Source organism: Callorhinchus milii, unplaced genomic scaffold (assembly GCF_018977255.1).
Source record: "Callorhinchus milii isolate IMCB2004 unplaced genomic scaffold, IMCB_Cmil_1.0 Scaffold1, whole genome shotgun sequence".
NCBI lineage: Eukaryota > Metazoa > Chordata > Chondrichthyes > Chimaeriformes > Callorhinchidae > Callorhinchus > Callorhinchus milii.
Window position 1 is genome coordinate 4,713,898 of NW_024704742.1, and position 21,635 is coordinate 4,735,532.

Consider the following 21,635-nt stretch of genomic DNA (forward strand, 5'->3'; position numbering starts at 1 on the left):
TTTTGCATGACTTGAAAGAAAACTTCACACCCAAGCAATTATTCCACACCCAAAAAATCACTTAGGCGGCTCATGTTATCTTATGGTACTGAAGCATCTGCACCAGAATACTCTGAGGAAGAGCACATATTAATTACATCAGGCGATCTCCAATAAGTTTGCTTTCCCTAACCAGAGCTTATAGTTTAAGTGATCTGTTAATCAGTGCCATTGCACTGGTTGATATATCAGGGCTGGAGATACTAGTAGGAGTTGTAAACAGAATCCTCTACATTCAAAGAATGTAGACCACATAATGATAGAATGAGCTCTGGGTTAGCCCTGGACAGCAATATGCCAGCTCATGATTTGAAATACTTGATTATGCATTCAGTGTCGGCAGATAACATGGTTGGTTGACGTAGCTGTTTTAAATAAAGCTGTATATATAGGGCTTGGTTTTGGCCATGACTTCTGACAGCTTATTGAGTCTGATCTTGAGAACTTTTAGTGCTGCTGTCTCCATTGTGCAAACTCTGCCTTAAATGGTTTAGCTAATGTACTGATTTCTCATAGATCTTGCTGGCTCAGTTTCTTAAGTTTTGTGCTTCAGAAAGGAGGATAGGGATACAACGCCTTCCAAAATTCATGTCTCAACGTCCTGGGCAGATGTCTTTTGACAAGTTTAATGCTTGTTAGATAGCATTAAGTTTGGTGATGTGGTGCAGAAATTCTTCCCATCAAAACAATCCTCGGAGATCAAACATAGTTTGTACTACAACATGGCTTTAGAGGTTTGGCATGCTTCACTAGCCAGTATCACAAGTTACTCTGTGTTCATGCTTTGACTTGGCGTTGTAGTATGGTTTTTCAAAGATGCTCATTTCAGCATATTAGTCTTTAAAGCAGACTTTAAATTGCAAGATGTCATCTAAATATTTTGGCACTGCAGTGACCTTGTCCTAAGGTGTATAAAGCCTAAACAAGTAGAAAATAAATTTAAGGTTACAGGTTGTTATTTTTTCTCTCTGAGCAAAGTACTGTTCATCATATTTTTCTCTATACCTCACTCCTATCCTCTTCCACACTGTTTGAGCTCTTATTTGGAGGGTTTATAAATTAGTATTTTTGAAATTGTTCCCTTCTCTATATAATCTAAATGTCTGTGGTATTTCCTCTGTCTGAAAGAACTGAGGACTAGTCTTAAGAGTGAGTTTATATGCAATGCAATATGTGAGGGGTAGGAGCTTACATAACATTGGGCCTATCATACAGTATATATGTTGGAGGGTATACGTTGAAAGAATGAGGACACTTCACCAAAGGTAGGTAACCTTTAGTTCTCATGTTTAGGTTTCCATTCATTATTGTGGGACAGTTTCATAAAGCTCAAAAGTTGTGATGGGGTAGAAAAGTAAATCATGTAATGAAAAACCTTTTAACTTTTAAATTTAAACTTTAAAAAATGTTTACATTTGCTTTATATTGTTAAATAATTTCATAAGCTAACTTTACTTCAAAATATCTGTTTACCTAATGTCTTGAACTCGGGAAGTGTCATTAACTTCCATGTAATACACTCCACAAAACAAATGAAACATTGGGGATACTAAATGTTGATTTTTTTTCTCTGAATGAAGTCCTTTTTCTCTTTTTCGAAGCATCTTCCAAACTTTTAATTTTATCTCATTTGTGCATGCGCAGTGTCAGAATTTTTTTTAATTTACAAGCACGCTCCATACATTGGTCCTTGCAAGATGGGTATTGACACCTCCTGTAAGAACTGTGCCCAACACTGGTAACTCAGTTCTTTTCTCCCATCTGACAGTACTCGTTGGGTGTGTTACTCCTTGAATCTGTTGGGTTTTCACTGGAAGACTCCTTGCTGGTAGGCCAGTTCATTTTGTTACTATATGTCCAAAACTCTTGACTTTACTGTGTTTTCCAAAAGAAAATTTAGAACTAGTCTTATTAAAAAAAAATTTATTGGTTATCTTTTTTGTCCCTTTCTAGGAAATGTCTGATGGTTTCCATTTTAACCCTACTGTTGCTCAAATCTCCCAGTGTATGGTTTGGCTGGGGGTTTGGTTTGCATCTCTGATATCTGTACAGGGTTGAACTTGAAAGCTACAGGTGCACTGTAAAGATACTTTGTGGCAGCGAACTATTAGAATAGGAAAACACTTCAGTCTCAGAAATATAAGGAAAATTTATTGGCAGGTTACTCCATTACCGTCAGACTTTGAGCTAACGTTGAAGAAAATAGGGTCTAGAAATCCATAAGCTTTCTCACCATTTCTCCCCCTCTTTGTGGAGACATCTCTGGCCACCAGTTAGCTTAGATCACATGGCTTTTAGAAACCAAAAGGTCTCAATGAAGACTCCATGGTTGAGACATGTCCAGATTGTCACACCATTTCCTGAGATGTTCCTTAAGTAATGTTTGTCCAATATTTCATTACCAACTCCATGACTTTGGCATTGGCCATGACTGGGTTTCTTCTGCTCTTTTGGGGAATCGAATAGCTTGTTTCTTTTGACTCCCATACATAGATAGCAATGACATCATGGTCTCAGTCTCTAGTTGACTTTGTGGAGCCAGCTGCTGTAAGCTCTTCTCTATTTCCCTTTTATCCAATACATTATAGACTACTGGTCTGAACTTTCGGTACCCAAGTAAGTGGATAAACATCTGTAAAACCATTAAAAACTGCCGTCATCACTCCTATCCTTAAAAAACCCTCCCTGGGACCCATCTCTACTCTCAAACTACTGCCCCATCTCCAACCGCCCTTTCCTCTCCAAGGTCCTGGAATGAGTTGTTGCTTCCCAGCTTCGCTCCTTCCTCGCCCACCATTCCCTTCACGAACCCCACCAATCGGGTTTCCGTGCCGACCAGAAACAGCCCTGGTCAAAGTGACAAATGACATTCTGTCCATCTGCGACCAGGGCTCACTCTGCCTCCTTGTCTTCCTTGACCTCTCTGCTGCCTTCGACACCGTCGACCACTCTATCCTCATCCACCGCCTATCCTCTCACCTCAACCTTCATGGCTCTGTCCTTGACTGGTTCAGATCGTACCTCTCACACCGCTTCCACTTCATCTTCACAAACGGTTTCTCCTCTAGCCCCCGCACCGTCTCATGCAGCATTTCTCAAGGCTCTGTCCTTGGTCCTCTTCTCTTCAACTTCTCTATTCTCCCTCTTGGTAACATCATCCACAGACATGAGGTCAACTTCCACATGTATGCGGATGACAGGCAACTGTACCTCTCTGCCTCCACCCTTGACTCCAGGACCGCTGCTGTCCTGACAGAATGTCTGTCAGACATCAAGTCTGGATGAGAGCGAACTTTCTTCAGTTGAACATCAACAAGACCGAGGCTCTCCTGATTGGCTCCTGTCAGCACCTCCACACCTCAGGTGCTGACAGCATTACCATCATGGTTGAACACTCCACCTTACTAAGCCAGTCTGGAACCTTGGGGTTTTGTTTGAGCCTCAACTATTCTTTCTATCCCACATCTGTGCCATGACCTGCTTTGCCTTTCCCAACCTCCGCAACATCGCCCGGCTCCGCCATTGTCTCACACCACAGGCCGCAACCCTAATACACGCTTTCATTACATCGAGGCTTGACTTTGCAAACTCTTTGCTTGTTGGCCTCCCCAACTCCTCCCTCCATAGGCTGCAGATCATCCAGAACTCTGCCGCCCGTGTCGTCTCCTGCACCAGGCTCAGTGACCCTATCACCCCCATCCCCGCCTGACTCCACTGGCTTCCCATCACACAGAGGATACAGTTTAAAATCCTGGTCCTCACCTTCAAAGCCCTTCATGGTCTTGCTCCCCCCCCCCCCCCCCCCCCACCTCTGTGACCTCCTAACCCCCTACCAACCTGCCCGCTCCCTCCGCTCAGCGGGCTCCGGCCTGCTTCACATCCCTCGCCTCGTTCGCTCCACTATTAGCGGGCGGGCCTTCAGCCACTCTGCCCCCTCCCTCTGGAACTCCACCCCGCAGTCCCTCCACCTCGCCCCCTCCCTTTCTTCCTTCAAGACCTGTCTCAAGACCCTCCTCTTCGACCTGCTTTCGATCACCCTGCTTTCCCCCCCTTCCCTCCCTGATCCCGACCCCCAGCTTGGGTCTGAAACTCTTGACTGTCCAGCGCCTTGGGACATCCTCCCGATGTGAAAGGCGCTGTACAAATGTAATGTTGTTGTTATTGTTGTAAAAGATCCACTAACCTCAGAGGGATGAAGAAGTTAAGCCAAATATCCAGTATTTGTTGATGAGGATTTCCCTTACTTAAGGTGTACAGTTATGATTTTAAATATTTACGCTCAAGAGGATCCCAGGACAATATTGCATATCTCAGTTCAGGTTTTCTCATTGCTTTTTAAGGTAAATGGCACTTTGTGGCTAGGATGATCAAGGCTCATTACTCGCCATTCGTCTGCCATTAAATGTGTCTTGAGTTTAGTCAGCTCTTCACATAGAAAAAGCTTATCATTGCCAGTCATACCAACACTGTTTTATTGGCTGGAAATGTATGACTGGGTACATAGTTCAGTCATTGTGCTTCTAAAACAAGTTGTACATCCTTCCTACAAGCCACTTGAGGCAACTTGATTTGAGGAAGCAGCTTCAAATGCCAAACATCCTTTGGCGTTGGGTATAACATTTTTATTACTTCAACACTAAAAAATGTGTTTCTTATTTCTAAGATTATTGTAAAGGTAGGTTTTGCAAGTATCCAGCAAAGGAACATTTTAAGCGGGTGATGCTTTATGATTACAATAAAGAGGTATTAAGATTGTCCTATGTTCTAAATAAGTTGCTTCAACTGAAACTCTTACATCTAGCCACTGTAGTTCCTTCTCTGGAATACTGTCTGCCTTTGTGCTTATCTTACCCCATCTGCAGATGAAACCCATATCTATAACGATGTTACCTTGAAGTTAGACTTTTTCAATTCTCTCCTCCATAACTCCACCCTCAAAACATACAAACTTTAGCCCATTTCCTCTCCTGAACTAAGTTCCAAACACCCATTATTCCACCATTACCAAACCTCACTTGCACCAGTAGCCCAGCAGTTGAACTTCAAAGGTTCTCATCCTTTGCTTTAAATCCCTTCAGTTTGTCCTTCCCTAGCTATGTACAAATCTACAATTGACTGTATATTTCACCCACAAAATATAGTCAATACATTTTACAGTAGATTCTGTGAAGCACTTTGAGACATCGCGAAGACATGATAAAATGCTATATCAAATGCAAGGATTATTATTATGTGAACACCTCCAGCCTTTAAACACTCCTCTCAATGTTTAAATGCTCTGAGACGTTACCCACATGAAGGGCACTATATACAATAAATGCAAGTTGATATTGTTGCTTCCTTTAAGCATCCAAATCTAGTTTACATCACAATTTTTTCAGATGCTCCACCCTCCTTCCCAGCTCAGTGGTCAAGCCTTCTCTGGAACTCACTCCCAATATCCCTTTACCTTGCTCCTCTCCCTTGTTTAAGACCATTTTAAAAATCTAGCTATTTGATTATGTCCATGTTGCTTTTCTGACAATGTTTGAAGCCCCAGTTCTGATTTTTGTCTTCTATCAGTATGCCACTGAATGCAGAAACCTGACCAGTGATACAGCACCTATTAACATTGGTTTGTATTTGAAAGACCCCCAACCACCCTGTTAAACTGTAGTTGTCAGGTCAGTGCTATTTACTGTAGTGAATGCTGGTAAAGAGTTTATTTGATATTTTTTGCCCTTAAAAACAGTCACTTAGCCATCCATTTTTAATTGTATGCATTTGACATTTTAACCAAATACCTGAAGTGTAGGAATTACAATTTGGAAATAAAACACCCAAGATGCCTCCTCTCTGTGTGGCAGGTGTATTTTGAGATCCATTATAAATCGAAGTATGTTTGACTAAGTAGGGTAATAATAGAAGTTCATTATTATTGACACAGAATAAATAACATTAAATAAAAATATTTTTTGCATTTGGTATAGCACCTTTCACTTCAGGAGAATATCTCAAAGAGCTTCACCAGATTTACTGTAAAGTGAAATAGCTCTGCATTTGTAGGCAAATGTGGTAGTCCATTTGCACAAAGCCGTGTTCCACAAACAATCATGAAGTGAATGATCAATTGTAACTGGGGGATTGTTGGTCAGGACACCGGTAGAAATTATTTTTTCTTTTCAATTAATGCCATGGATCTTTCAATGTTTCATCGGAAGAGTGGCACCTCTGACAATGCAGCACCCCCAGCACTGCATTAGATTATTATCCGGGACTACATGAGTTCAAAGTCCCGACGTGGGACTTGAATCCGCAACCTTCTGCCTCACAGTGCTTCCAACTGAGCCAAGCCATCAAAATATCTATAGAGGCAGCATCATGTCCATGTAGTACTAGACACCGAAAAGTACAGAGAGCCTAACGTATTACATAAAATTGTAATATATTTCCTATGCATCAACTTCAGACCAGAGCTTTATTATATATGCTTTATCATAAATAGGCTTGTAGAATGGGCAGATAGGTGGCAGATGGAGTTTAATATAGGGAAATGTGAAGTGATTCACTTAGGTTGTATCAATAAAGAACTGACTTACTCTGGGCGGTAGGAACCTGAGACGGGAAGAGGAATAAAGCCATCTACAGTTCTAGATTCACAGACTGTAAAAGTAGCAGCACAAATGAACGAGGCCATAAAGAATGCAAATGGAGTCCTTGGTTCTTTGTCACGAGAAGTAAGTGTAACGTAGGGAAATAATGCTACGTGTATTGGTTAGATCACATTTGAAGCACAAGATACAGTTCTGGTCATCATATTACAAGAAAGATATTGCAGCATTGGAGAGAGTACAGCATAGATTTACAAGGATATTACAAGGGATGAATGAATAGAGCTATACAGCAAAGTGAAAAAATGTACAAGTTAGACGTTTTCTCTGGAATTATAATAATATTATCCTTGCATTTTACAGCGCCTTATTACATCTTCTAGATCCCTCAAAGCACTTCACAGAATATACTCTAAAATGAATTGGACTGTATATTTTGTGGGCGACATATGGCAGCCAATTACGCACAGCAGTGTCCCACAAACAGTCGTGGATTGAGTGACCATATTATTATTTTTATTTCAAAGGGATTATTACCTTAGGAATAGCAATCCGCCAATCGACTAACAAACGGGTTCCTACTTGCTGCTAGGTAAACAGGCATGTGGAGTAAGGAAACTTGCCTCCCGCCCAGGAATCAAACCCAGGTCCTCTCGTTTACCAGGCAAATTCTCTAACCACTAAACTACAGAATTGAGATGTTTTAGAGAGAATCTGATAAGCGTTTAAGATGATGAAAGAATTCAATAAGGTGGACGTTGATTGGCTGTTTCCAGTTGTTGATGAGTCCAAAACTACAGGACATAATTATAAGTTAGTAGAAGTAGATCCTATAGGGAGTTTAGAAGGAAATTCTTCACACAAAAGTTGGTGAGAATGTAGATTTCACTGCTGGCAGCTGTGGTTAAAGCAAAAAGTAACAATGCATTCAAAAGGAAACTTGAAGCAAACATGTGGGAAAGAGGAATAGGAGGAGTGGGGCTCATAAACACTATCACAGACTAGTTGGCAGAAAGACCTGTTTCCATGCCACATAAAGTAACTTTTTCTACTACTAGATCTTCATGCCATATAATTGTGAAAGGCAGCAATACTCTCATCAGCAATAAAATGGGACCCTGAGGGGTTGTTATGGCGCACAAAATCCAACCGCATGGCAAAGGCTGAACACATAGCATTTCATAGTTTTACATGAGCAGCTACAATCTATATAAAAAAGGCCAATGGGTTCTTGGCTTTATATCCAGAGGGATAGAATATAAACATGAGAAAGTGATGTTGAATTTATACAAAACCTGAGTTATACCACATTTGAAGCATTGTATCCGATTCTGGTCTCCACACTATAGGAAGGATATGACGGCATAAATATACGAGTCCAGCATAGGTTTACAAGGGTGAAACAAGGGCTGGCAGGTTACTACTATCAGGACAGATTGGCTAGGTTAGTCCCGTTTTTTTGCGAGAGAAGACACGTTTAAGTGGGGACTTAATAGAAGTGTTTAAAATTATAAAAGGGTTCGATAAGGTTAACATAAATTGTCTGTTTCCACTGATTAGGTAGTCCGTAACCAGGGACACAAATATAAGATAGCGAATAGGGGATGAAAAAGAGAATTTAGGAGGAATTTACTACTCGCAGATGGTGAGATTGTGGAAATCGCTGTCTGGAGCAGAGATTGAATCAGATAGTGTAGCAGCATTTAAGAGGAAGCTAGGAAGGGGGGAATAGAATTGTTTGGGAAGAAATAAAGGAATGGGTGGAGTATAAACACTGTCCGAGTGGCCTGTTTCCGTATAATACATTCTTTGTAAATCTATATTCCTTCCCAGTTCAACTTCAGACTTGTGTGAACTTGTCCCTGTGAAAACAATCTATAATGTTAGTGCGAGTTTTAAACAAGTAATAGGGCAAATTCAAAATTGAACAATACTTAACAGACCCGGTGGCTGGTCTTAAGAGTTAAGTGAATAAAGAGGATTTTCCATGGAGCCAACAGTGCTTTCAGCAGTCTGCTGGAATTTTACAGCATTTGAATTAGCTGTCCAGGTGTTCACTGGTGGTCACTTAGACCTCTGACTTGGCCTCATGGGATGCTTACAAGCATCTGAGCATCACTTTGACCTTTGTAGAAAAGCCTGCATTTTCCTCTACACTTACAGAACCTCTGCCATACCAGCTATACATACCCCCATATTTCTGAATATCTTGCAGCTAGTTCTCTGAGGTTGCACTAAACCTATAATATTCGCAAAACGATTCAGTAGAAGTGTTACCCAGGTTACTTGAGGAGGGTTTTTATATATTTGCCATTCTTTTTTTCCAGGTAGCCTGTAATTTAGACAAGAGTTTGGAATTCTGCTCGTACTGTGATTTTTATGTAGATTGGGACCAATTTATTATTATTATCTTTGAAGGAATTATTACCCCCGGAAAAGCGATCCACCAATCGACTAACAACCAGGTTCCTAGTTACTGCTAGGTAAACAGAGGCGTGTGGAGTAAGGAAGCTTTCCCAACGTATCACAGGGTTGCCCAACATTTCGCCAGCCCTGCCGGAAATCAAACCCAGGTCTCTTGCTTGCGAGCCAAGTGCTCTAACCACTGAGCTACAGAAATCCACAACACCAGGACACTGGGAGAAACTCCCTTTTCTTTTTGATTAGTGCCATAGGATCCATAATATCCACCTGAACAGGCCTCGGTTTAATGTTTCATTTGAAGGATGGCACCTCTGACAATGCAACAACCCCCAACACTGCATTGGAGAATCACCTCAGACTATGTGATTCCAAGTCCGGAGGTGGAGCTCGAACCCAGAACCTTCAGACTTAACGGCAAGTGTGCTACCCCTGAGCCAGGCTGACACCTAGAAAATTGTCTTGTTGCACATGAATGCTTACTTGTTTTGATACTTATTGAAACAAAGCCCTTATGAAATATAACATTTGAAAACATTACTATTGTATTGCACAATACTACTGGGGTCATGTCATTAGTTTCCTGTGCCTCTTGTTACATCAGTTATCACTTTTCTTTAACAGATATCCACATACTTTTAACTATTTCCAAAGCACAGGAGATGACTCCTTAACACTTCACTACCTCTGAGTGAATGAGTTTTTTTCTTTGCTTGCTCCCTGGATGTAAAGCGCCAAATTATGTCCTTGTTCAACTGTGTTTCATACTGTGGATCATTTAATATCATTGACCTGTCATTGCACTGTGGATGCGAGTCTTATGTTGCTGCACCTGTAAAGTGAACCTTGTGTTTAGCTTTGTACTTCATATGAGATGTTAAACTGAGGTCTCATCTGCCTGTTCATGCGTGAAGGGCACCATATAAATGCAAGTTGTTGATGGTGTTTGGATGTTTGAAGATCCCATGACACTGTTTGAAACGAGAAGGTGCCTGGACAATCTCTCAAATACAATTGGTCATTCACTTTGTGGCTGTTAGTGGAACATTTGCTGTGCTCAAATTAGCTGCTGTATTTTCCTACAAAATCTATAGACGTTACACTTTACAGTAAAATCCTACCAGACGCTTTAAGTCATCCTCTCAACTCTACATCGAATTCAAGGAATATTATTCTTATTACCGGCTGGTGTACAACTGCATCTTTATATATGCCTATATTCAGTTGCTGTCATTTTGCGTGGTTTAAAAACTGTCTGAAGTCATGGAAACGAAGGTGCAAAAGTCGACAGTTATCAATCTACTATTCATGCTATTAGTCGATGAACTGTTTTAGAGACATCACACACTAAACATTGCTCCACAGACGATCGCAAAAACACTTCCATTTTTACCCATCACACACATGTCTTCTTGATATTCCATTTACATGGTGTGTTTAATAAATTTGGTACATATGGTATGTGTATGTTTAGATTCTTTGTGCCAAATACTAGTTGTGCAAGAACTCCATTCCTAATACATTATTGATTTGGTGCGTTCTTATCGGAGTGGGAAGGAGAAAGGATAGAGAGCATTGGGAGTGTTGTGTACAGTCCTTCAAAACTATCATAGGTGTATTTTGGCTTTACATCATTTATCTTTGAAAATGTCTATCATGGCACCTTCCTGCCCACTGAGTTCTCTGTTACGAGAAGGAACTGAGGAAGTAAACTCTCAAAACAGTAGCCATCGCTAATGATGCAGAGCCTTTCTGAAAATATTTGATGCAATAAGTATGGTAGTAAAAGTTATGGTAGTAACTCTGGTTAATTTACCATGGAACATGCAGCGAAATAAAACTGAGTTCAGCTGCAGCTCAAGTTCAGTTCAAGCTGAATGGTGCAGTTGGGGAAGCCTGCTGTCAATTGCTGCTGATGGAGGGAAAAAAACACACAAACAGATTGCAAAACAAGCCCAAAACAGAATAAAATCATCATTGGAACTCCACCTATGCAGTGCAGAATGATACCCATAGCATATGTTTCAAGGGCATAACATCTTAGTATTAAGATGGTATCGTTAAATCAGTTATAATAATCCTCGCATTTGATATTGAACTGATACGACAGCTGTGACTGGTGGATGCCCTATAAATCTGACTTTAAAATACTTTTAAATATTCCTGATAAAGATCTTCAAAGTACAATGTCCCAGGTTTCCGGGATGTTACCACATTCTGTGTTTAAAGCAGACTGTTTAAGGAGAAAGGAGTACAATTCAACTCCTTACTACAATCCACTTGTAGTTTGAGTATGTAAGCAGAGGAAGCATTGCTGATGAACACCGATGTTACATGAGTGTAACAATGCTTGGTGTCTGTACAGTTATGATTACCATATTTAGGCAACTATTAGAGACAATTGAGAGAAGGAGAACATCATTTTAGGTTAAATCCCTTACCTACAAAGCAACCTGACCCGAAGGAGCTCAGTTGCTTCTTAATGGTGGATAAAAAGATTAAGAGGCCATTTAATCCAAGTTTTTAAATTTGTTCTTTTAGAATAAAGCGATCTACATGAAGACCTTCCTCTTCGACCATTCCTACATTTTCTGTTTATTCTAAACTTAGTAAATTTGCAAATTTACCGCACTAAGAAACTAGCTTTCCATTGAGCACTCTCTAAATAGACTTGTGTGATGGTTGTTTTAAGAGTGCGGGTTACCAGCATCTAAGTTCAGTCTGGTAATGATGCTTGAAATTCCTGGAACCATGTAACTAGTATTAACCATAAGACCACCTGACAGTTTTGTAGTTGTAGTTTTGCTTCCATTCCAAATAGAGGATAGTATGGGAAGCCTCTGGATACAACATTAAGTCCAGGAGTAAGGTGGGACTGAAAGTTGCAGCTTGACTTGCCTACGTTTTCCTCATAAACTGAAATGAAAAATGTTTCCTGTTAACGGATAACCAAATCTCAGAATTGTGCCTTGGTTTGTGATGTTGGCAATATATTTTCAGTCATCTTTCATAATCATGCAAACATCTGCTACAAGACTTTGTAGTTAGGTCATTTCTGACCCAAATTAAAATGTGCAGGTGTGTGGGTTTTTACCTGTCAGTTTGCCACCATAAATTAGAGGTGATCCAGATGCCACAGAATAACATCATTAATCTGATTATTTTGAAAATAAAATTGGAGGTGATCAACTAGCACTGATAGATCTACCAGTCTTATATCAAGTATAAGGTTAAGTCACTTTCTCAGTTTAGTAGTTTAGATGATTTATAGTTGTTTATGAAATGTTAGTTACATTCATTGTTCATTCTTTATCTCCTAACAGCCGTACCCTCACTTCATGCCTCGAAGACTGACAGGACGCAGGTATCGTTCCCAGCAACCTTTACCACCACCACCTTATCACCCCAGCTTTTTGCCATATTTCCTGTAAGTGCATTTACTGTATTCAAAATGACATCTAACCTTTGCTTGCAATGTGTCACGTTAAGCAGAAAATTCTTCTATACCATGTAAAGGATTTTTCTCTAATGTTCACTCACCAGCTTAACCTGAAGATACAAAAGGTGGGCAGAAGAGAGCTTTTATTGAAGTTTATGCACCCTGGATTTCAGGGACTTAAGCTCATAGTTTTCCTGTGAATGGGGGAAAAAATCTCAGCATCGTTTCTTGGTTTGTGATATTGGCAGTATGGTTTCAGTCACCTTTTATAAACATCTGCTGCAGACTTTGAAGTTAGGTCAGTCTGATAATGTTTCTGATCTAAACTTAAACATGATTTATATAATTGCTACTGCAAATTACAGTGAACATGTGATCATGTCTGTTCACGATTTTCTTGCATCCTTTTCAGGCCCACTTATCTATTAAAATACAGTGGAATCTCAATTATCACTTTCCCGATTATCTGCTATAATCAGAAGAAAATCCACCCGTGTCCATGAGCTCTGCCCTGCAGCACAGAAAAGGTTAAATTGTACCAAGAATTCAGACAGATTCTTTGCAGCAAAGTGGTTAAAATCAATTGAGGGTATATAATATACTGTTTTAGAGAGCATAAACTGTCTTTCTGAAGTAAATAGAAGGTTTCATCCATAAGTTGAAAAGTCAAAATGTTTAGTTGCATTACATAATGCAGTATAAAATAATGAATTGTAATTGTTGGGAATTCTTTGGAGACAAGAAAGCTTTCCTTTATAATGAATATGCTATTAAAATGAATGGCAGTTAGTGCTGAAGTCACAGCACATTTTAGGGAACGCTGGAACTTCAGTTATCTGCCGTTTCTAATTACAGATCAGAAAGGTGGGTTTTTCACTGTATAATTTGTAAGAGGCACAACAAAAAACATTTCATTCCACATCTTTATTCAGTATAATATAGATCATATTCTAGAACCTTGTTGGGAAAACGGGGATCATAAATGTAGTGCTTCATATCGAGGGTTGATCTCATTTGGGTTTGGCCTCCTACCTTGACTATCATGCAGTTTTGCATGAGACTCAGGAAAAATGCATTGCCATGTTATATAACACTATGTTCCATTGAAATGGCTCCTGGAGTTTATATTATTCTCTTTCAACATGTCGTGCCATTTGGCACAGATGTAAACAAAAAAAGCTATAATTTATAGAACCGTATTTTCCATGACTGATATATTTTCGGTTTGCTGGTATTTGACAATAGTCTCATGAATCTTAATTTGCTGTAGGTGTCGATTTTTTAAAAAATAAATCAACTCCATGTGATACTGCTGATGCATTAAACCTTTTCTTTTTCAGTTTTAAAGCAGTATTATGGGTACAAAAGCCAACTGAGGAAAATATCCACACGGATATAATAATAAGATTTTGTTCAGTTGTTGATAAACTAACCATTAAACTAGACACAAGGCACAGGTGTTGGGGGGCTACGGTGATCAGTCAAACAATGCTAATATGATAATGATGAAGCCATACTGCAGTTTGTACGTAGCAATTCACTCTGTAGTAATTTAAGTATCTGGGACGCCATCCTGTGTGAGGAACACTATATAAATGTAAGTTGTTGTAGTAATAGCTAAGGCATGCTGCTCTGGGTCGCACTGCAAAGAGTAAAGGATAGAAATGAAGAAAGGAAATAAATCAAAGAGATTACAATTTAAAATTAAGAGAATAAGTAAATTACAGTGTGTGGGAATTTTTTTTGATTACATCTTTGTTGTAGTTGTAAGTTGATCAACATGTTGAGCACAGAAAGGCTTTTTCATATTATAGATTGCACTCCTGTTCTCACATTTCAAAGTACTGGACTTATTTTACTGAGTAAGTAGACCTACGCTTTATTTAGTGTTCCAAATGGCTGCTATTCCATTTGGTAGCAAGAGAATTTAAAGGGCACAACTCCAAATTATCAGTCTGCTTCTAATTACCGTCCAGTGATGCTCTGCTGGGAAGTGTACTTGTGGCCTTTGGATGACAACAGGATCGGGCTCAGCTGTGATGTGATGCCCACTTGGTCTAATGTAATACAACAAAGGAAGAGCAGAGGGAGGGAGGGGAGCAAAATGGCCAAAAGAAACACACATAATAATAATAATAATCCTTGCGTTTGATATAGCGCTTTTCACGTCTTCTAGACGTCTCAACGCGCTTCACAGAATATGCTGCAAAGTGAATTGACTGTATATTTGTGGGCAAAAATAGCAGGTAATAGTATTTAAGTTTTTAAACAGCAGACCTTTTGTAGCAAGGCTGATGGATGGGTTCTTTGCTCCACACTAGTCTCCAATGAGGACTGTTTTGCAGCTGTCAGGATTCTCTAGTTTTAATGCAGATGTGGACGCGCTATAAATGAAGGGTTCATTTGCAATATAAAACGATCATCACTGGTAATTTTCTATACAAGGCGTGTTTGTAGGAAGAATATAGTAACAGAAATAAATCGAAGGTAACTCTTATTGTCTCCTAATTCTAGACTTTGCTGAAATATTATCCTCATCTTTCTCACAGCTGGCAGTTGATAGCATCATATTTATCCACAATATGCTTTGTTTTAGTTTTTTGTATTCTTCCACTTCCGTTCTTTTGCATTTTGTACCTAACTGACTGCTTAGCAATCTTGCAGGATTATTTGATGACACCTGCCTCTATAATTAGCAATATAAAATGCATATTTAATTTAAGCCAACATTTGAAACATTAAAAAAGGAAAGCAAATGGATTTTGATCTGTCTAAATCATTGTGTATCACAGTAAACGTCACTGACTGAGTCTTTCTATCTATAATTCTAAAGAGGCTTTTGGTTGATGGAAGATACAGAATTATAGAGGGCAACGTGTTATGGAAAGGAAGTGATATCAACAGCGACCTACCGACCTGGACGTTTGTTAGTTTCTAAAGTTCAACCGGGGCACGATATAACATAGCCAGTCTGTTGAAAGTACTTTTATCCAATGTCTTCCACGCTTTAGGAAGTGTTATCTCCATTGCAGTGTTCTCAGTACCATTGTGATAATTAAGGCAATCCAGCTTGAGAACAAAATCTTGCTTTAAAACTTAACAATCGTTTTACTTATCACTTAACATTAAAATGATGATTTGAGTTTAGTGGATTAACACGCTGGCCTTTCACATCTAGGACCTTGGTTCAAATCCAGCCCAGATTGCTGGATGGGCTGTTTGTTAGCTGTAAGAGCCCTATGATTGGGCAGTCATTGCTGACTTTTCCTCGTGGATGTGAAACCACAAGAGTAAAACTGCTTCAAATTTGGCCCTAAACTGGCAATCGCAGTCAGGCTGTGAAAATGCTGCATGAGTGGATTATGGGGTTTCTTAAGATCCTGTAATAAAACTAAACTAACATACATTAATGGTGACACTTATTGGCAGAATTATACTGTATCTGACCTGGCAATGCTTTGATATTGTGTGCCCATCCCATCATCAGACAGTCTTCTTGTCTGGTGTACAACATTCCACTTATCCCATAGGAAAAGGCGCTTTATAAATGCAAGCTGTTGTTCTATAGCTGAGCTGTAGTCTAATATATTCATTGGATGAGCATAGCATTTTTTTTAAAAAAACATTTCCACAAAACACCTCATTCAATTTGAATGGGAGATAACTATAGTTAATTTTACAAAAGGAAATGCAAAGCAAACTAATTTAAACATACAAATTATTCTTGAAGGTTAATTATCGATAAAGTGGGGCTTTGGGTATTTTTTTTGTGCTCTTCAGGATGATGGAAATGTGGACGGCACTTTTTTCTGCTTTGGATATATCACCCAGTGTCAACATCAAAAAACAAATCATATAAGCATCTTGAAGAGCACAAAAAAATACCCAAGCGCCCATTTTATTGATAATCAACCTTCAAGAATAATTTCTATGTTTAAATTACTTTGCTTTGGGTTTAAAAGCAGAATAAAGCTTCCATTACTCTGCCTCAACAGTGCCTTAACTCTGACCTCAGAACACACACCACTGCACCAGTGTGTCATTTCAAGTTTCCGTGACAGCTATCATCATAGTTTTTTTTAAATGGGATTGCCAATTTGTGCCAGAATATGGGTACTATTGTATTGTGCACTCATTCCCACGTTGAACAGAGGTTGAGATGACCCAATCTTATTTCACATAGACGCCTAACAGGCAGCAGAGCAATGAGCCTTTAATTCCGTTGCAACCAAATATCCAGAAAGCAAAGCACTTGCATTCCAGTTCACTGTGGCACTCAGTTCTTCTGATGGTGCCAGTGCTGGTGCTAGCTGTTTGACTGGAGCAATCTACTCTAATCCCATTACCCTGCCCTCTTACAATGACATGCAATATCTTTCTCAATTTGTCTACAATTATTTGTCTACAGTTTGTACCAAATTATATTTATGCGTCATTTTGATGTTTCAGAGCATCAAAAATGCCTGCGTTAGCGCTCCAAGCCACTACCCTGCAATAAGGGCATTATATGACCGGAAATTGTTGTAAATAATAATCCTTACATTTGATATAGCGCCTTATCACGTCTTCACGACGTCGCATAGCGCTTCACAGAATATACTGCAAAGTGAATTGACTGTATATTTTTGTGGGCGAAATTGTTTTATTCTAACATTAAATAGTTCAGCCACATTAAAATAAAATTGTTTTATTAAACTTTCCTTATAACACAGTTTCACATATTGTAAAAACAATCTTGAAATCTTCGGAAACTAATGGCCTGATCTTTCTTTTTATACAGATCAATGCTTCCAGTACCACCTACAGTGGGACCAACCTTTAGTTTGGAATTGGATGTGGAGGATGGTGAGGTAGAAAACTACGAGGTTAGTATATTCCATATGATATGATCTTTACTCAGTTGATAGTACTCGGTTTTCGGTCAGACATTTTGGGGGTTTAGCACACATTAGGATTTCAGCTCAGAGTCTAGGCTGACACTACAGACTCAGCCGAAACACCAGTCCATGCCTTCTTCACCTCCCGACTTGACTTCTCAAATGCCCTCTTTGCCGGTCTCCCTGGTCCACCATGCACAGGATCCAGCTGGTACAAAACTCCGCCATCCACATGCTCACCCCCTACTAAACTCCATAACCCCCATCACACCAGTTCTAGCCAGGCTCCACTAGCTCCCTATTGCCGAACAGATCGATTTCAACATCTTCACACTCGTTTTCAAACCTCTCCAACCTGCTTAACCCTCCAACCCACTACCTGCTGCCTCCGTCCGACTGGTTCCAGCCTTCTGCATATCCCTCATGCCCTCCATTTCACCATCAGTGAATTGGAGTGAGTGGCTGTGAAGGTTGTGCGAGTAGGAACCAGAAACAGGAGCTGAGGCTTTCATTGTGTTTAGCTGAAGAAAGTTACCAGCTGAACCCATTCAAAGCACGAGGTATATGCTCCCTAAACTCTGCATAGAATCATTGATACTAAGAGCTGCCAGCAATCCAGGTGCCATGAGCCAAATGGCCATCTTCTGTATGGTAAACTTTCTGTGATTCTAAACTGTCTACTGTAGTCCGATTACGCTGCTCTTTTTTTTCCCATTACATACATATTCTGTTTTTCTGTTTGACTCGAATCACGCTAAACTAGTTTATTTCGTGTATTAGTCACCTTCAGCCAAGATGCGGTTAACGTTTTGAAAAATGTATTATTTTAAAAATGCATCAACAATACGAGCAACAACAGCAAACAAACTTACATTAATATTGGGCCTTTCAAGTCAGGAGGACGTCCCAAGGCACTGACCAATCAGAGTCTTATCAACTTACAAAACCTTGTGCAACTTTAAATTTTCTGCCAGACAGCTCGCTCGATCTGTTAGGAAGTCGAGAAAACCTCTGGGCCTGAGCAAGATGAAACTCTTCTTAAAAACAAAATAAGCGTGCATTCTGTTCAAGGATCTGCCAGACATCCACAGGAATGTTCAGACAATATTTCAAATCGTAAATTACTCCTCTACCATGTTCCTAGGCAAGACGATTGAAAGTTAGCAATCACTACATGTTGTTTCAAGATGAAACTTGAACCGTGGCCCAAGGAAAATTTTACCCCTCCCTCCAAACTGCAGAGAAGTTTATCCTGTGCACATCTCCTAGATACTGTAATCCCACAGGTACATATATTTTTCAGTAGAGAAGTTTAATGTAAACCAATCCATTCATTTTTAACTTTGGATTTCCAACCTATTTGTATGAGCCCTATTTGTATGTTGAAATGATCTGGTGCTTCTCTGAGTTCAGTGGCCTGCATTTGTCCCTGAAAGGAATGCAAGGAAGTACAGAATGTACATATGTTGTACATTGAACTTTGTTGGATTGCAGAGCCATAATAATCAACTACTTTATTGCTTCTAAATAATTATTCTTTTATGTGCATGTAGTTGGGGAAGTCAATCAAGATCCTCATCGGTCCAGTACTTTTGCCAATATAAATAACATTGATATTAAGAACAAATTCTGAACCATAAAATAGCCTTATATCATGTTACTGGGCAAGAGAATCGAAAGCCATGTTGGAAATGATTAAAAAATGTGTGTTTTGTTTGCAGGCGCTGCTCAATTTGGCTGAAAGACTAGGAGAGGCCAAACCACGGGGACTTACAAAAGCAGATATTGAGCAACTTCCATCCTATAGGTTTAACCCTAACAACCACCAGTCAGAGCAGACGTTGTAAGTAGAACCACTGAATTTCTAAAGATAATAAAGACGGGGTGCCTTAGAATTATAAGTGATCAAGTTCTTCAGACCTTGTTGCTATCTGTGCTTAGACTTGTCGATGTGAACACAGTGTGGCTCTCGGGCCATTGCGTGAGGTTTCCTGGGCGTGCAGTGGATGGGTTTACACGGGGCCATTTGTCAAGTCCAGGACCGAGCAATGAGGTGGATTTGTGGTAAACGGAAAGCAGCTGCAGAAAGGGAGGGTTGAGGCCTACACTGATCTGTCGCTGAGCTCTCGTGGAGGCAGAGTCAGCTTCACAGCTGGCAGAGCTATTTGCCAAAATCCCTCACGTGAGTCCTTGGACAAAACAATTAGTGCTGAGTAAGTCTGGTAAGTAATATGATGCACTGTAAAGGACAAACCAAATATTTCTTCCAACTATTTTCTTTTTCCCCCTCTCTATAAGCAAATACAACAACAACAACGACGACAATTTACATTTGTAGAGCGCCTTTCGCGTCGGGAGGATGACCCAAGGCGCTGGACTGTCAGGGAATTGGATCCGAGCAGGGGTTTGGGATCGGGAGGGGTGGAGAGCAGGGAGGGTGGGGGTAGGAGGGTGGCCGAAGGCGCAGTCGAAGAGGAAGGTCATAAGACGTGCCTTGATGGAACAAAGGTGCAACTTCAAGCACCACTTGGAGTGTAAAGTACTGGGCTTGGCGTGACCATTAATAACTGGATAACTGTGTGCACATCACTTATAGTTCCATGCAACTTCTCATCACCTATACCAATCATGAACATATGTAGAACTTGTTCATTTCACACGGCATGTCAGAGTAACATGGACTGTCCAAATTAGACAAAACATTTAGTTAACAGAACAAGAAAATGCTATCAAGCTCCTTCCTTCCATAAACCACGACCAATTTACCGAATTCTTTTGAACCTACAGGTAGACGTGCCATCTATTATTGTCAATGATCTTAAAATACATATTTTTGGCTATTTTATACAGGTGTGTAGTGTGCATGTGTGATTTTGAATCGAGGCAACTACTTCGAGTCTTACCCTGCAACCATGAGTTTCATGCCAAGTGTGTTGACAAATGGCTTAAGGTAAAATGGATTTATAGTAGAAAACTTTACTTTGAATTAATTTTTTAAAAAAACTAATTGTAATTAAAAATGCTTGGGTATTGATCCTTTATTTTTTGCATTTATGGTGTAAATAGATAGATAGCACTGCACTTACTCTCTGTTTAATCTTGTTTGTAGTAGCAAAATTGTGAGAATGATTATCCATGCTTTAAGGCTAATTAATGCCTCCTTGGAAATCTTTGATAACTTTTGATAAGTTATGAGTTGAGAGCTGTGATATTTTAGGAAAGTAAGAATCGTCTTGTAATATAGAATTTTCCTCACCCCCTCACGACATCTAAAGTAGCACTAGACTTTTATTGTCAATTATTATGTTCATATTTTTTAATTCATTGATTGTACAACAGTCTTTGAGGCGTCTCGAAGATCTGATAAGAAGCTATACCAAATGCAAGGATTATTATTACTACTGTGTTACAAATGTTATTGCTATTCAAGCTATACACTTTAAAGGCAAGATTTTATGTTGTAACTGATTTAATATCATTTATTTGTTTAAATAAAAAAAATAAAATTTAATTTTTACATTGTTTCATGTTCATTTGCTCAGAATGGATCTAAAATTATCTTTGAGTTCAGTAACATTTCAATACTGGCAAATGTACTGATACACTTCTTAATAACAAGTAAATGACTCACTGAAAATAAGTATTATGTTTTCCTTTGACTTGATGCCATCTAGAGGTAAACTTTTGCTGTGCAATATAAAAAGTGTCTCCTAATTTGAAAAGTAGGCAGCAGCTTGAATGGCAATAACATTTGTAATGCAGTAGTAATAATAATAATCCTTGCATTTCATATCGTGCCTTATCACGTCTTCGAGACGTCTCAAAATGTTTCACAGGATACACTGTAAATTGTAGTCACCGTGTATTTTGCGGTCGAAATGCTTTAAGGCTAATATGCATTTGGAGAACTGTGGTATATGTTTCACACATTATTATATGCGCTATACAAATAAAAAATGTGGTTAAAGGGAATCCCAGAGGAATTTCGGTACATTAGTAAATAAAAAATCTGGAAAGTATCTGTTATAACAATGCATAAATACACCCAAGCTCCTACATTTGACAAAGTTCTCTGGTTACTGCGCTTTATAAATAAATGTTTGAAGCTGAATAAAATGACGTCATTTGTGGAATCAAACCCTCTTAAAGAGGAGATTGGTTTTAAGTGACATTTGTCTTGTATCATCACTTTTAGTGATGCAAAACTATTTAAATTTGAAGAAATTGCACTCTTGACACCATTGGTTTGTTTGCAGCATTGGCTTTTTT

The 21,635-nt window shown here is 39.4% G+C and overlaps 1 protein-coding gene across 6 annotated transcripts in view; it reads left to right on the top strand.

The window, feature by feature from the left end:
- LOC103182148 (E3 ubiquitin-protein ligase RNF38) overlaps nt 1-21,635 on the top strand; it is a 96,115-nt gene that overhangs the window by 68,203 nt on the left and 6,277 nt on the right. For 4 of the 6 annotated variants that reach the window (XM_007899028.2, XM_007899026.2, XM_042336528.1 and 1 more), the window contains 5 exons: nt 1,808-1,867; nt 12,374-12,477; nt 17,270-17,354; nt 19,088-19,209; nt 20,217-20,316. In XM_007899028.2, coding sequence (XP_007897219.1) covers nt 1,808-1,867; nt 12,374-12,477; nt 17,270-17,354; nt 19,088-19,209; nt 20,217-20,316 — 471 coding nt within the window. The remainder of the gene's footprint in view (nt 1-1,807; nt 1,868-12,373; nt 12,478-17,269; nt 17,355-19,087; nt 19,210-20,216; nt 20,317-21,635) is intronic. The other 2 variants (XM_007899029.2, XM_042336536.1) reach the window with 1 other exon arrangement.